The 15,081-nt window shown below is 54.4% G+C and overlaps 1 protein-coding gene across 1 annotated transcript in view; it reads left to right on the top strand.

Moving 5' to 3' along the window:
• Positions 1-15,081, top strand: part of ARHGAP39 (Rho GTPase activating protein 39) — a 61,307-nt gene that overhangs the window by 18,479 nt on the left and 27,747 nt on the right. Inside the window, exon 4 of the mRNA XM_086466038.1 lies at positions 7,066-7,146. Within this exon, the coding sequence (XP_086322164.1) occupies positions 7,066-7,146 (81 nt within the window). The remainder of the gene's footprint in view (positions 1-7,065; positions 7,147-15,081) is intronic.

The following is a 15,081-nucleotide window of genomic DNA, read 5'->3' as shown; positions in this document are numbered from 1 at the left end:
CTTGAGCGTTTCCATGGATGGGGCAGACTCTTGGCTCCTGTTTTACCCCAGCTATGGTGGAATATACCCAAATACGGGTGCACGCTGTGGGAGTAGAGTGATGGTCGCTCTTCTCCCAGCAGGATGGACGTTTGGGGTCACTTCTCCACTGCTAAAAGACCAAAGTGGTGAGCTTCAAGCCGGTGGGTGTGAACGCCGATCTCAGCCCACGTTTAGACGGGGTGAGCTTTACCTGGGTGCAAGTGGGATGATCCAGAAGAGCTTTCACAGCTGCTCCAGCTCCTTTGTGGCCAGAGTCACTGGGGTATTTGGGCAGAGATGCTTTTCTGGCACTTGCGAGGCCCCTTCCTTCACCCGTTCTCCCTGGATTTTTTCCATGGATAGGGTAGACGAGCGAGGGATCCGTTTGTTATCCGTGCAAACAGCGTGGGCTAAGGCATCTGCATCTCTCTGCCGCGACCCATCCGCCGTGCCCAGCATCGCGCTGGCTCATGGGAGGGGGCGGGCGCCGCTGGGGAGAGCAGCGATCCCCCCGCCCCAGCTCCGACTTCCATTTCATAACTTGCCTTCGCCTCGAACCCGACAGGTTTCGCTTCCCATCAGCAGCAATTATCCCCTTTCCACGCCACCTTGGCATCCTCTGGCACGCCTGGACCGTCTCCGCCGAGGTTTCGGCGCAGACGGAGTCAACGGCTGAGCGAGCCCGTCCCTCCGCGCACCCCTCGAGATAGAGACAGGGAGAGCAAAGATTTGGGGCTGGAGCCGATGCCAATGCCCCGGGGGGGGGGCAGCACGGTGGGGATCTCCGCGGGGATCTGCAGGAGGACGAGGCGGTGGTTGCACAAACGCTGGGGGGGGCCGAGCCAGCTGCGCTTGCTTCTCCAAGACAAGCTGAATTTCGGGGGCAGGGGGTGGGGGGATGGATGTCATTCAAAGTCACTCGCTGAGGTTTCAGCCTAAATGAATAGCTGCTGGAAGCAGCAGGCGTGGAGCGTGCTGGAGAGCCGGGGGCAGGCTTGCCAGCTAGTTGATATTTAAGCAGCAGCCTTGTTAGACTCCTGCTAGCCCAGCTTCCCCTGGGCAGCGATGTAATGGAGCGCTGGTCCCCTACCCTTTCCCCCAAGTGAGCTGTTTTTTTCAAGATTTTTAAGCCAACACCTTATGAATTGTGCTTGGCAAAGGTCAGACCAACAGAGCCAGTGGATTAAGTGGATTGATTAATTAAGGAAGAAATTTTTTACAATGAGGGTGGTGAAACGCTGGCCCAGGATACCCAGAGAGGTGGTCAATGCCCCATCCCTGGAAACACTCAAGGTTAGGTTGGACGGGGCTCTGAGCAACCAGATTGAGTTGAAGATGTCCCTGCTCATGGCAGAGGGGTTGGACTGGATGGCCTTTAAGTTCCCTTCCAACCCAAACCATTCCATGATTCAATGATTAAGGTGTTTTCTGCAATAGCTGTCTCTACCCAGTGACTTGGGGCTGCTGCTTTTCATGCCTGTTAGCTAGCCAGAGGTGGTGGAGCAGAGTTGACTCGTGCTTTTCTCCGCCGTGACCCCGCCATTGCGGGAACGAAGCAATGAAAGGGTTTTGCTGGTGGGATTTTGCCGCCTGGCGCAAATCCGACCTGTGCTTGAACGCAGCGTGGCGTGCACGGGCATCGGCGGTAGGGTGGCTTTCGTGGTTGGTCTGGCTGAAGTTGGTGGGATGGTCAAAGGTCCTTCGTTAATCTAAAGAGTAACGCAGTCAGTCTGCCTGCGCCCTGCACAGCGTGCTGTGCCTCTGAACCAGGGTTGGTATCTTCAAGCAGGGCTTTTCCAGGCCGGGATTACCCAGGATTAGACTGAAGTGGGAATTTGATGAGGCTAAAGCAAGGCCTAAGCAAAGTCTGGGTAGCCATCCGTGCCGTTCTTCACGTGCCATCTCGTGCTCGTGGGGCTTTCATGCCATAGGTGATGGCACATCCGAGTCTAGGTCGCCAGGAGGACCTTTGTCTGCAGAGCCCCGCTGCTGGAAGAGGCCACACCTAATGTCTTCTCAAGAGAAAGGCAAGGACCCTGGGGAAAGACCTCTAGGAAGACCTCCTTCAGGCAAGTTCTTGTGATCAAAGCCAAGCAAGGGAAAGACCCTCATGGCCAACAGGTTTCTCTTCTGACGGTAGCATTCCTGCCCAACCATGGCCTGGAGAACCTTCAAGGACTGTGTCACCTGCGCAGATCCCTAGTGCTGTTGGAGCTGAAAGGAGACTCCGCTTTTCTCCAGGTTTCCCCAGGAACCAAAGACTTCAGGACCACCTCAGCTTCCCTACACAAAAACTGTCCATTTGTCCTACTTCATGGACATTTTGGAAAGATCTGCAAGGTAAGATGTGTCCTCCTGGGTCAGTGCAATGGTGTCTCCAGCCCAGTATCTTTGCTTTTGTGGGTCTGAGTCTCATTGCCGAGAGTGCGCCTGGTTTGACAGGTTTTCACGTTCCTGCAGCAGAAGGAACGTGGTATTTTTGCTCAGGTTGGACAAAAGCACTTGCTTCCCCAGGGAGGTTTGCTGCCTGGGGTTAAGATTTCCCAAATCCGAGCCAACTCTCCCCAACTAACCTGGCCTGGCAGGGCAAGTTCTTGAGCTACTGTTGGTTCTGTAGGCTGGACAGATGTCGCAGCCCTCCAACCTGCTCCAGGCAGCACCCTCAGCTTCTTGCAGAGCTCCTTCTGCACACCAGGCTCCAGGTTTCAGCTGGAAGATGAACAGACAGAGGAGACTGGATTGATTTATTGGCAAGACCAAGGTTTAAATTTTGGCTCTACAAGCTGAGGCTCAACTTGTTGAGTCCAACCAGGATAGGGAACTGCTCCTTCCACCTCCTGGGGGCAGGGACCCTCGCTGCAGAAGCAATCCCCTCCCTCATCTGGTCTCAGGCCGGGGTGGTGGCGTCTTTGACACTTGTGTCCCTCGAGACATTGCAGCTTCAGGGAGAGGCACCTTCAGCAATCGTAAAATGACATCATGCAGGGTCACAGCCTGTCGTCTCCATGCTTTTTGGTGACAACGCACGTGTCACGCTCGCCTCGGTGCTTCGTCGTTTCCCCAATGGACGCGGCGTCGCCTCTGGCAGCTCCCTGACCACCATCACGTTGAGCTTCCATGTTTCCAGGCAGGGTCTAGTCTGGGCACCACGTGCACCAGCTGCTTCACCTCCTGGCCTCGAGACAAACTAGGACAGTGCTTACCTTGGAGATGACTTTTTGTTCTGGAAAGCTTCTTTTAATTGCCCCCCAAAATCTCCCCTGGAAGGTGAAGGGACTCTGCCTGCTGCTCTGTTCAACAGAGAAGGTGTGGAGAGGCCTGGTCCATCCTGCCCATGGCTCCCAGTAGAGATGGAGCAGATCTCTGTGTCTCAAACATCAGTAACCTTGAGACCCAGAACCAAACGTGGGTCTCCAACATGTCTTCCAGTCGTCAAAGATGAAACAAACCATCACAATTTGATGTCTATGAACTTCAGCGTTCCTCAGCTCCTTTTTCCTCCAGAAGGGGTTATCTGGTGGAAGCCCATCACCAGTTCCCTGGTTGTCTCCTACTCGTGGCATGATATTTCTTTCCAACGTTAGCCAGACCTCCGGTTTTAGGGACACAGGTCAGCTAGCTGGGCCTTTTTTTAGTCTTGGCAGTCCACGTGCTGTGACCTCGTGGCATCTTTTTGTCCAGAACTTGCTAAAATCACCCTGAAAATAACCAGTGGGACCTTAGCAGTGGTATTGGAGGGGTGAGTTTTCGTCTCCTGTAAGATGCAGAAGAGCAGAGGGGATGTCCCAGGTGTTGCATTGCTGGGTTCATCCTGACCTTGAGTCTTGCAGCTCGTGATGTTGCAGGTGGATGCGATCCTTGCCATTAATCTCATTTGCAGCTTCGCTGGTAAGAGCCGATTGCAACGGTAACGAAGCCAAGTCTGACTCATCAGTACCTGAATGAGGATCAAGACCACCCACAGTGTGCCAGCACCAGTTTTACTCCTGATCGGGTTCTGCTGGTGGGATAGGTTTGAACTTCTCCAGTTGATCTCGATCTTAGTGCTTCACCTGGCATGTTTGGACCACGCAGTGGATCATACATCAGCGAGACCTTGCTTGTAGTCTGAGGTTTTAATCGATTTATCTCAAAAGGAGGAGGTGGCAGCCTAAGAGAACTTCCTTTGAAGATTACGAGGTGTTAAAGTATGCCGAGTCAGCATGTGTGTTTGAGAGCAAACCGTGTTACGCTGTTTCATCTCACCAGCCTCGTGGGTTGTCTCTCCCTGCTCCTGGGCATGTTGTGGAGCTCCAGTTTCAAATGCATCTCGGGATAGAAAGTGCAGAAGGACTTGTGTTAAGACAAGGGTTGTGCTGTGCTGTGTGCTGCATGAAATGCCCAACGGGGAGCAGGATCTCCCTCCTTAGATATTTCATCCAGGTTTTGAAGGCAGATGTGAATAACCTCTGTTCACCTATGAGCTCACACGTCCTTCACCTCCTGCATCCAGCTGGCACGGGCCAGAATATTAAAAGCCACGTCACTCTGTGGCCTCTTCAACAGCCTTTGCCATGTTTGGAAGAACCTTCGCACGGAAGTGGCTGAAATTCCAGCAGCTGCGCGTTGGCCGACATCGTTGTTGGGAATTTACGGTCGGCTCGTTTTCTGGTAACCGCCTGGCCGGATGCTTGCGGTGCTGCTCTGCGCTCCCCAGATCTTCTCTGTCAGTTGGGTGTGAGAAGACATGGAGATTTTTGGGAGCCAGCACCCACAGGAGACTTCATCTCCTCCTTGCTCCCAGATTCCCATTGCCTTTAGCAGGGAAGGTTCACCCTGAGATGCAAGGAGACGTGCTCGGTGCCCTTTCTTGCAAGTGTTTTGAAAAATATGAGGCCAGAAGGAACTGCTGGTGATCAGGTGAATTTTTTTTTTTTTTTTTTTTGAGAGGAAGGGGGTGCCCAGTGGGTAACAAACTTCTGGAATTTGTTGTGGTGGGAAGCTGTGGAGGCTGATATTGCTGCATGTTCAAGAAGGGATTAAATAAATTCAAGACAACCGGTCCGTAAACATCTCTGAAGTGAGTGCCTTGGAGGACATCTCCCTGCTGTCCCCCCTAACGCAGGGCCTGGGTGCTAGGAGGCCTGAGAGCGAGGACCACAGGCAGCAACTGGGGTCATAAGGTCTCCATAAGGGGCGTCTCTTGTTGCCATGGTTTGAAGCAGAGTACTGGGCTGGAGACACCATTGCTCTGACCCAGGAGGACACATCTTGCCTTGCAGATCTTTCCAAAATGTCCATGAAGTAGGACAAACGGACAGTTTTTGTGTAGGGAAGCTAAGGTGGTCCTGAAGTCTTTGGTTTCTGGGGAAACCTGGAGAAAAGAGGAGTCTCCTTTCAGCTCCAACAGCGCAGGTGACACAGTCCTTGAAGGTTCTCCAGGCCATGGTTGGTCAGGGGTGGTCTCACCCGAAGAGAAACCTGTTGGCCATGAGGGTCTTTCCCTTGCTTGGCTTTGATCACAAGAACTTGCCTGAAGGAGGTCTTCCTAGAGGTCTTTCCCCAAGGTCCGTTGCCTTTCTCTTGAGAAGACATTAGGTGTGGCCTCTTCCAGCAGTGGGGCTCTTTGTTAGGAAGCTTCCGGAGCATTAATTCCCATCCATCCAGGGCTTTGCCCACTGGGGAGGAGATCCTGGAGCTGTGGATCTGGGTACAGCACCAGACGTCAGAGCTGATGCCTTTCTCTCACGAAGACACTGGGTGTCGCGGAGGAGGAGGAGCGCTCATTCACATGCACTCGAGAGGAAAAAGGGATTAAGCAATTCACCACAGTCATAATTTCAGGGCTTAGAAGTCTCATTAAAATTTGCCTTGACAGAAGCTTAATTTTATTGCCTCTTGCCTGAATAAAATTCTTGAGGTCTATCCTGTTAAGAAGATTTGTTTCTTTTCCTTTTTTCTTCTCCTGAAACCAACATCTGATCTGAATTTTATTAACGCGAGCGTTTTAACATGTACGGGGGGCGGGGAGGGTAACGCTGGTTCTTCGTAAATGGCTCGAAACAAAGTTATTTCTCCAGATGTTTGCCGTTACATTTCCACGCAGAGCAAACGCCTAATAATTTGCTCGGAGCCCTGCGCTTTCTGAACGAGCCTGATGGTTTGCACGTCCCCACAGCGAAGGACTGTTAAGGCAAAATAAAAGACCTTTCCTGTGCTCATTGAGCGAATATTGGCAACGAGGACGAACAATATTGGAAAGTGTGGCCTTCAGGCAAAGGCTCATACCTGGTCACGTGCCTCGTTGGGAGGTGTTGGAGGGTCTCGGCTGGATGCTAGGCTGCTGGGATGCGTGAAGCCAAAGGGAACGTGGAGCAAGAGTGAGTTTGCTCTTGTAGGACAGACTTTAAGCTGGGGATAGTCCAAAAAGTAGCGTGTAAGTGCCACCCTGCACCTCCCCGTGGTTTTTTCTGTGTTTCTCCAAGTGCGCTCAGGTAAGGCGTCTCTTGGAATGGGTTGGTAGATGTTGGTAGACATGACCTTATCCATCTTCTTGGAGCGAGGTGGGCTCAGATGTAACCCGCTGCAGCATGGTAGATGAAAATGTGCCCAAAAGGGCTTTTCTGGAGCTCCCCGCCTGCATTGGCTCTGGGATGAGTGGGGAGCGAGAGCGGCGCTCCAGGCACGAGGAAGGGCCGCGCTTGGGAAGGATCATGGGTGGGACAAAGCTGTGAGATGTTTAGGATGCGCCCAAGCATGTCGACAGCGGTTCTTCACAAATAAGCGTAGTTTAAGGGAGAATGAGGTGTTTGCAGGATTTGAAATTCAGCTGGAGACCCCAGCCATGGAGGGCTTGGTCGTCATCTGCTCAATGACTGATTAATGACTCCAAGCTCAGAAGAGGTGGGATTAGGTCCCGAGTGCAGAGCCCAGACTGACAGGGACTGGGAGCCCACCTCTGTGGCTTCGTCTTCGTTAATCCTGCAGTGAAGGAGACTTTGATGAGGGCGCGCGCGCGTCGCAGTCACCGTTGGTAACTCCTTGTTCACTGTTACTGTATTGCAGTTCGTCGCCTTCCGGAGTGTTTGAGAAAGAATATGACATTTATCGGGATTACAGTGCGGAAGGTCAACTCCTCCACTACAGGTAGCCAAAAATTTCCCTCCGGTATCGGGGTTGGGGTCTGCAACGTGGCCTCGGTGGCGAGGTGGGGATGTGGGACAGCCTGTGTGCTACGTGCGGGGACGGGGCAGTGAGTGACACCCATGTTTTCTCTGTGCTCTTCTGATCCTCCTCCCCATCCCCTTCCCTTCACGTGCTGCGGATTTGAGCTTTACTACCACCCTTAAGTAAACATTAAGATATATTTTGATGGGTTTTGGAGCAGGGACCACCCATCCCCTTTATGCGGTGGTCTTTGTTCGAGTGGCTTCTACCCATGACCAGAAACTGGAGTAGGACACGAGGGGAACACCAGGGCTGTCCGGTGGTGGGGTCACACCTCAGGGTGAGCTCCTGGTCTGTTGGGTTTCGTTAGGCTCCGCCATCAGGACAGGACTCATCCGGTGCTGCTGAGGCACCCCAACACCTGCCATCACCAGTGGGTGGTGGCTTGAATATCTCTCCACGCTGGAACCGGTTTCTGGGCTCTTTCCTAGGATTTTTACATCGACTATCAGCAGGTTCATGTGGGTTTTGATTGAATCCGTCACCACAACAAGCCTGGCTGATTCGGTGCGCTGTCTCCGTAGGGCCACGGAGGTCGGAAAGCCTCCTGAGAAATGAACCGTCTCTTCTAGCCTGTGGGTCCAACTGCTTTCCGAGTCCGTTTGTGAGACAGCTACGAGCTTTCTCTTGCTCAGATCAGGATTTCGGGTGCCAAACAAAACCACCACCTCCAGCTTTCATGGATTTATGTTGCTAGAAAATAACACGGTATCGTGCCCGTCTTTGTCACCGCTCAAAATCCCCTCTTAGATTTTGGACAAGGGGTTCAGGTGGACGAATGTTGTGACTTCTCACTGGTACTGATGTGGACTAATGCCTCAGACATGGGCAAAAAAAAATCACCAGAATTCAGTGTGTCTGAGTAGGTGATCAAAGATGGTAGAACGTTTTTGCTGGGCTCCTGGAGCCTGGCCCAGCGCCTGCATCACCGCTTTTGAAACGAGCTTTTTGCCTTCAAAACCCAAAGCACTGTGAGCAGGCATGGATGGGGGGGGGGGCGGGGGGAGGGCTGAGAAATGGTTCTTGATACAGCCCAGACGGCTCCTTGGCTTGCTCAGTGGCTAAGGGAGGCATCTTTTAGCTGACCCACCTTATCCTGCCCCAGAGCGTTTGGGAGATGTCCCCCTTGGTCACCACCTGCCAGGATGGAGGTGATGGTGAGGCTCTGCAAACTCTGGGACTTCTCTATGGACCCAGACGGACCCATCTTGCCCTGGCCCCATCCCACCCTGCGCAGGTAGGGTTGTGTGGTACCTGCTGGCATCGTCCAGTTCAAATCAAGTGGGAACAGGGAGGATAAAACACCTGCCCTGGGTGGTGTTTGCTGACACAGACCTGCAAACAAGGGGTGGCCTGAAGCCTTTCTCTGTAACACCACCTTCATCCCAATTCCTACCTTTAAGACGGCAGGTCTGTAGACTACGGTCGGATTTGGGAAGTTTTGGAGTTGATGCCTGCGTGGTTGCGCTGGGCTTTGACAAATACCACCAGTTTCTGTGTTTTTTCTGGAGATGCAGCTGATCTGAAGCCCCTCGAGCTCTTGCTTTGCTTTCCGTGCTGGCAGTGGGGACCAGGAGGGTGCGATGCTCTGCGTTCCCTTCCCTGGCGCGATGCTCTGCCTTCCCTTCCCTGCTGCCCCGTGAGGGCACGGGCTGACGAGCCGGTCCACGGTGGCGTGGTTTGCAGCGATCTCCGTCCCGGTTCGAGACACACGCGAGTGGAAAATCACCCAGTGGCGCTGGCCGTGTGCCATCTTGCCTGCCCTGTAATTCACTGCTGCTGCCGTGACCTCCTAGGAGCGTCAGAATTAATTGCCACTTAAGCAAGAGCAGGGAAAAACAGGCTTTCTAGGAGGGGAAACAAAGAGGGTCATGGTGTCTGGTGTTGATCCTCATCAGCAGAACGCTGTCCTTGAGTGAGCTCAGAGACCTGCCCCTGGGCAGCTTGACCCCGAAAACGTCCCTTCTGCGTGCGGTTCCCTGTCTGTAGGCAGGAGGAGCGAGGAAGAGTGGAGCAGGGTGGGATTTGGCAGGCCTGGCTCCGCTGTTTGGTTTGGAAACGGGCTTTGCAGGTGCCTCCCGCTGCTCTGCTGCTCGGCGTCGAGCGCGCTTCGGTGGGAGTTGGCATCCAGGGGTGCAGCCGAGCGAGATGGACCAGTGACGGGGACACAGGGCGGTGGCAGGGACACAGAGCGGGGACGGGGACACGCCAGTCTCTATCCATGAGCAGTTTTTGCTGCCAACAGGGTTGGTGATTCGGCACGGCTCGGCTCCGACCCGCCGCCAGCTGGGTGGCGGTGCCGATACGAGCTGCGATCGGAGACAAGGGACAATGCGGGTTTTAGGGACAGGGGTCCCCACCCACCAGCTGGCGGATGCCCGTGGCCGCCCAAGCAATTAAACGATTTAATTTCACTGCGGTTTGCACAGATGACCTGTTTGCATCAGCCTGCGCTTTGCTGCGGGAGATGCCTCCATCTTCCCGACCCCAACTTTACCGCCTGGAAAAACCCACGGACAGCCCTTTACCCGCCCTCTCCCTCCCTCCCCCCCCACCTCCCACCGCTTCCAGGCGGGAAGCTAATTAGCAGCTTTGCTTAATTAGCTGAGAGTGGACTTCCTTCTGGAAGAATGGGTCTCAAGTGCCCTCTGTCTGGGGGCTGCCAAGCGAGATGGAGAGAGGAGCTGACACAGCCTGGGGTGGGTTTCTTTTTAACCGTGTGAGTGCCACACGCCACTGCTCTGGCGCTCGTGAAAGCTGAAATCAAAGCTCACCGGCCCTCCCTGGCGATGGCAGGGATGATTTCATCCCAACGGGGTTAATTTTCAGGGGAAGGGTGCATGGCGCGTTCTAAAAAATCACCCTTGCACGAAGGCATCTTGGTTTCAGCTTCTCCAAAGCTGAGCTGGCAGCTCTTCCTTGGATGGAGCAAGGCTGGGCAGATCCCAGAGGGTGCAAAGGGTGTTGCTGGGAGGGGACAGTGGTGGGCAGCACCCATGGCACGGGAGAGGCCACCTGGGAGGCCAATGTTGGCGTCTACCTCTGGATGGCTCAGAGGGATGCGCACGTGGCCCCTCATGCGAATGAGAAGACCCTTGAGGTACCTCTGCCTGAAGTGGCCGAGACCTGAGTGGGGGGGACTGCAGTCCAGACGTGTATTCCTGGTGCTTGGGGACAGGTTTTGGGGAAAGGCTGGTGCTCCAGCACCCTTGGCCAGGTTGCAAAGGGATGGGGGAATCTCTGGTCTTTCCCAGCAAAATGGGCTGGCACCCAACCAGAGCTTTAAAGACTCCATCATGGAGTGGGCTGAGCCCTCGAGCACTTCCACTGGAGCAATGCTGCCTCAGTTCCTCTAGATCCAGCCCTGGGATCCAGCCATTTCCAAATGCCATTTGTGAAACGATCCTGGAGGCTTCAGAGTCAGGTGGGAGATCAGGTCTTCAGCCCAACAGCCTTCGCGGGGCCTTCCAACCCTCTCCTGCTCACCAAGCCTTACGTTAGTCCCACAGGTTTTTCTCAAAGCCTTGGTAGGTGCAAGTTGCCTCTTTTGAAGGTCGAGATAAGAGATGGGCAGATGGTGGACTTGGCAGAGGGACAGAGGATTGAGTTACACAATGTGTCTGTAGGTCTCTGGTGGCTGAGGAAGCTTGGTGAGACCTAGGCTGTGGCTTGCTCCCTTCTGCTCATGCCTCCGTCATCACCTCCTCCCCTCTTGGCTGGGAGAGGAGAAGCTAGAGGACTTACAGACGTTGGGACAAAGTGTGGGAGCAAGGTGGCTTGCAAGGGGACAGCTGTCCTCACGTGAAGGCTGGCTGTCAGGGGAGAAGTCTCTAGTTGGGAGACCCCCCTCATCCATGGCATCGTCATCCCCAAGTGCAGCTTTGGGGTTCAGCTGCCTGGGTCACCTCAGGGGCTGCAGCAGCAGCATCCTCAGGAGCAGGCAAGGATTTTTCTGCTTCCTTGACAGCGCTGGCTCGATGCTCCTGGCCAACAATTGCCATGAGAGATTTTCTAATATAATGAAGATTAGTGGGTGTCGTTAAGAGGATGACGTCTTGCTCCGTCTGTCTAGAAGGCATTTGTAGGAAAGCCCTTGCATCCAAATCCCATCGAGACGGGCAATTACGATAACTATTCTTAACCCTTTCCTCTTTATTCCTTCTGGTTTGCGGTCCCTGGAGCCCAACATCCTCATTTTTCCTCCTATAGTTCCCTTGAGAGGGTTGAACTCTTTGCTGATCCACGCGGTGTTTTTTGTCGAGAAGTCTGTTTGTTTGTGACAAAAATCCCAGGTGTCCATCGTTGGCCCGTGCTTGTGTTGGCCAGTCCCTGGGTGGAGGGTCCAAGGCTGCTAGAGGTGGTCTTCAGATCTTGCGTGCTTCAAAGCTGTGGTGAAACCCTTGTTCTGTGCTTCAGAACTGGAGGAGCTGTGGTCACCCACCGCAGCTCGTGTCGGTGCCTTGTTGTATCTGCAGCTCTGCCCTCTCACTCGCCCTGGCTTCGTCTCTTTGGTAGAGAGGTGAGATGTCCAACCCATGAGCAGGGAGGAGTGGATCCTGTTTCTGCGGGGGGCATGTTAGGAGAGCAGGACAGCAACTGCTTCATCTGCATGGGATCCTTGTAACACTCTTGGCATGGTCTTCCTCAGTTTGTGCTGGACCTTCCCAGTCAGGAGAGTTTAAAGAGGTCTTTGATCTTCTTGGTGGTTTTCAACATCTCGTGGTCAACGGGAGCCACTTCATAGCTTGCCATCTAGCAAAGCAAGTCAGGAGAGAATTGGGGTTGGCTTCCAAAAGACCTGGCACCATCTCTCTGATAGCTCCACAGAGCCTCGTGTGGCCCACTGGCCACCTGAGGTTTAGGAGGTGGTGGTGTGTCTGTCTGCTGGGCAACCTCTGCCTTGAGATGTGGCTGCAGTTTGCCAACTTTTGATGGCCGTCTTCATCTCTTGGCTCTCACACGGGTTGTGTGCTCCAGGTGTTGCTAGATCCATTCTGCAGCTGTGGGAGTGTTCAGGGTCCAACTGTTGCACTGACTATGTTCAGCCCTTCTCCGTCTGGGCGCAAACGAGACAGTTGTTGGTGCCATAGTGCCTTCACAGGGGTGCAGGGAATGGGTTTGATTTGCCCTGTTGGCAAAGAGGTAACCAAAGCCAGGTACCAAATTCAGGAGGAGACTTGTAGGAGCTTGGAAGAAGCCTGGGACTAAGGCGCGGAGCCACCACACCAGGCGTTGAACGCGGCTCCTGCCAGCTGGCCGTGCACTGGGTACGTGAGAACAAACACAGCCACGACACCAGGGAGGAGATCTCCATCCCTTTTTAGTTGCAAGCTCTGAATTCATCCGAGCTTCCCAAGGAAGCCCATGCCCCGGAGCCATCCTGGGGATGGAAGCTCAGCAGCTCTGGGCTGAACATTCCTTCACTGCTGATGTCAATTTTAGCCGAGGCGGCGGCAGGGCCACGTTCCCCTTCCAACGACGATGAAGACGCGTGTCTCAAGTGCGCCCGTGATATTTGCTGACCGAGGAGACACCTGCCCAGCAGAAGCGGTGCGGTGGCCGTCCCAGCTGTCCCGCGCGGGGACACGTGCTCCTGCCAGCTGCTCGATTTATCTGCCGCCTCGTTCTGCTTAGGCTTCATCGTTCAGGACTGTGAGTTAAAGCCACAGCTTAAGGCTCCTCTGTAAATAAACATGCCCGTTCCCGATATTTAAAGGTAAATCTGTCGCCTGGTTTCTTTAGAAGAGGCGCAGACCTCATGCAAATGATTCCTTGGAGAGCCATGAGGTTAAAAACCACCCCCACCCGTATGTTGGAAGGAAACTGGAGAGTGTTTTGGAGGGTCCATCACTGTTCTGTGGTGTAACCTCATGGGCTGCGACCTCTGCCCCAAGTCGGAGCCTCCGTGGGGCAGAAGGGAGGCAAACCCCGTCTCTTCTCCCCATGCAACTGAAGCGCAGAGTCCATCTGTCTGATGGCTTCATTTTTGGAGAGCTGGAGCATCCTTCTTGAATGTGACTTGGAGCCCAGACTGTGGAGCTGGGACTTCTCCACGCTCTTTGCCGCAGCCTTGCACTTTTTCCATGCTCAGCTAAACGCCAATCTTGCTTTGAAAAGTGAGCCACTGTCCTCATCCTCAGCACGAGCCGAGTAACTTATCTCCAATGTGCGTCTGTGGTGCCCAAGTGATGGACCTGTGGTGTCCCTCGAAGCCATGAGCAACTCATTCTGCCGAAGGGCCCCCAGCAAACAGCTGAGCTCCAGCTTCCAGGACCTGTTCTTCAAAGCTGACGTGCTGCTGATGGCGGTATCTGGTGGCTCGCACACAAACCGGGGCAGCAGGTCCAGCTTGGCTCCGTGGCCAAAAGCTCTTCTCTGAGAGAAGAAGCTCCTCAATCAACCTTTGCCACAGCCGTGGTAGCAATCAGCAGCTTCAAAGTCACCCATCTCCTGGGATGGGTGGAGGTGAGCCTGTGGGAGGAGGAATGGTCTGGTACCTCACCCAGCTTCCAGGCTTGGAGACGGGTCTTGTTGGAGTCCTTGATAGGATCATGTCCCAGAGCCTGGTCAAAGAGACAGGAGAGGTGGGGAAGAGGTGGGGGAGGTGGCACCAAGCTGGGGGAGGTGGCACCAAGCTGGGGGAGGTGGCACCGAGCTACAGACTGAGCCTGCGGGTGTTCGTAGCAGGGGTGAATGATTCAGGTTGGAAATATCAAGAGGGTGAAGGGCTTCAGCGTAGCGAACGGGGAGGGCTGCGCCACGGGGCGCGTGAAATCTGCTCGGGGGAGGCAAGAGCTGAAAATCACCGTTGTAGGAACTTGTTGTCCTGCTGACGGAGACGAAGAGAGCAGATCCCCTATTGATCTGCTATTTAAGGAAATGTCACTTCTGGTCTCTTTGTATTTTGCAGCTAATTCCTCTTAATGATAAAGGCTTCTCTGTGCTCCCTTCTCCGTGTTCCCTCCTCCCTCTCAAAAAGAAAGAAGAAACCTCGTCTTGTTTCAGTGACATTTGGGTTTCAGAAAACAGGCTATTTTGGGTGACGATTGGTTTAATCATCCATCTGAGATGGGGAGAGCAGCCCTGACGGCCTCCTGGGGATCTGGCAGTTTGGCTTCCCGCGGGCATCCATGCGCGGCGCCTGGCATGCCGCGCCTGCCCCGGCTGCCAGGACGGGTTGTGTGACGGACCTGCCGGTTTGGCAGACCCTCATCTTGTGTTTCCTCCTGGTTGGTTCCTAATGAGACTGACACCGGGGGGCTGGGGGCTCACCAGAGAAACCCCCGCCCCGGTCACCATGGCTTGCCCCCACGTAGCGTGAGATCTTGCGGATCGCACACCAAGAGAACCGGGTATGGCGGGTGAGCGGAGCTACCGCAGACCTTCGGCAAGGTCAACCTGGCCTTCAGCCATGAGCTACCAGCTCTACCAGGGACAACCATCCGAGCTCGTTTCAGCGTTTGCTTCGCAGCTGCAGCCCACAAAAAAAAAAAAATCCCTTTCCTATAGATCCGTGGCCTCCAGCGTCGGGGCTGCAGGGTGGGCTCCAGCACACCGTGCTCCACCTCAGCGCGGTGTTCAGAAACTGCTGCTGTTCCACCAGCAAACTGGGGGGGTTTCATCGTCTCGGCTGTATCTCGGAGCTCAGCTTTCCCCCTCGCTGCTGCAAAAAAGAGTGGGTGAAGAATTCTGTGCTATTGAATGGGGTGGGGGGGGTGGGGGGAACGGGAAGGCTCGTTATCTCCCTCTTGTCTTGATTCAGCTTCCGCTGCTGCTAATTAGAGCGGATGCCATGGGAGCAGCTTTTCGGAGAGAGGAGGAGCTAGCGGCGCTCGGGCAGCGAACGTGGGAGAT

This window comes from Leptosomus discolor, chromosome 5, assembly GCF_034619465.1.
Source record: "Leptosomus discolor isolate bLepDis1 chromosome 5, bLepDis1.hap2, whole genome shotgun sequence".
NCBI lineage: Eukaryota > Metazoa > Chordata > Aves > Leptosomiformes > Leptosomidae > Leptosomus > Leptosomus discolor.
Note: the sequence above shows the minus strand (reverse complement) of the source record. Positions and strands in the feature narration are given on the sequence as shown.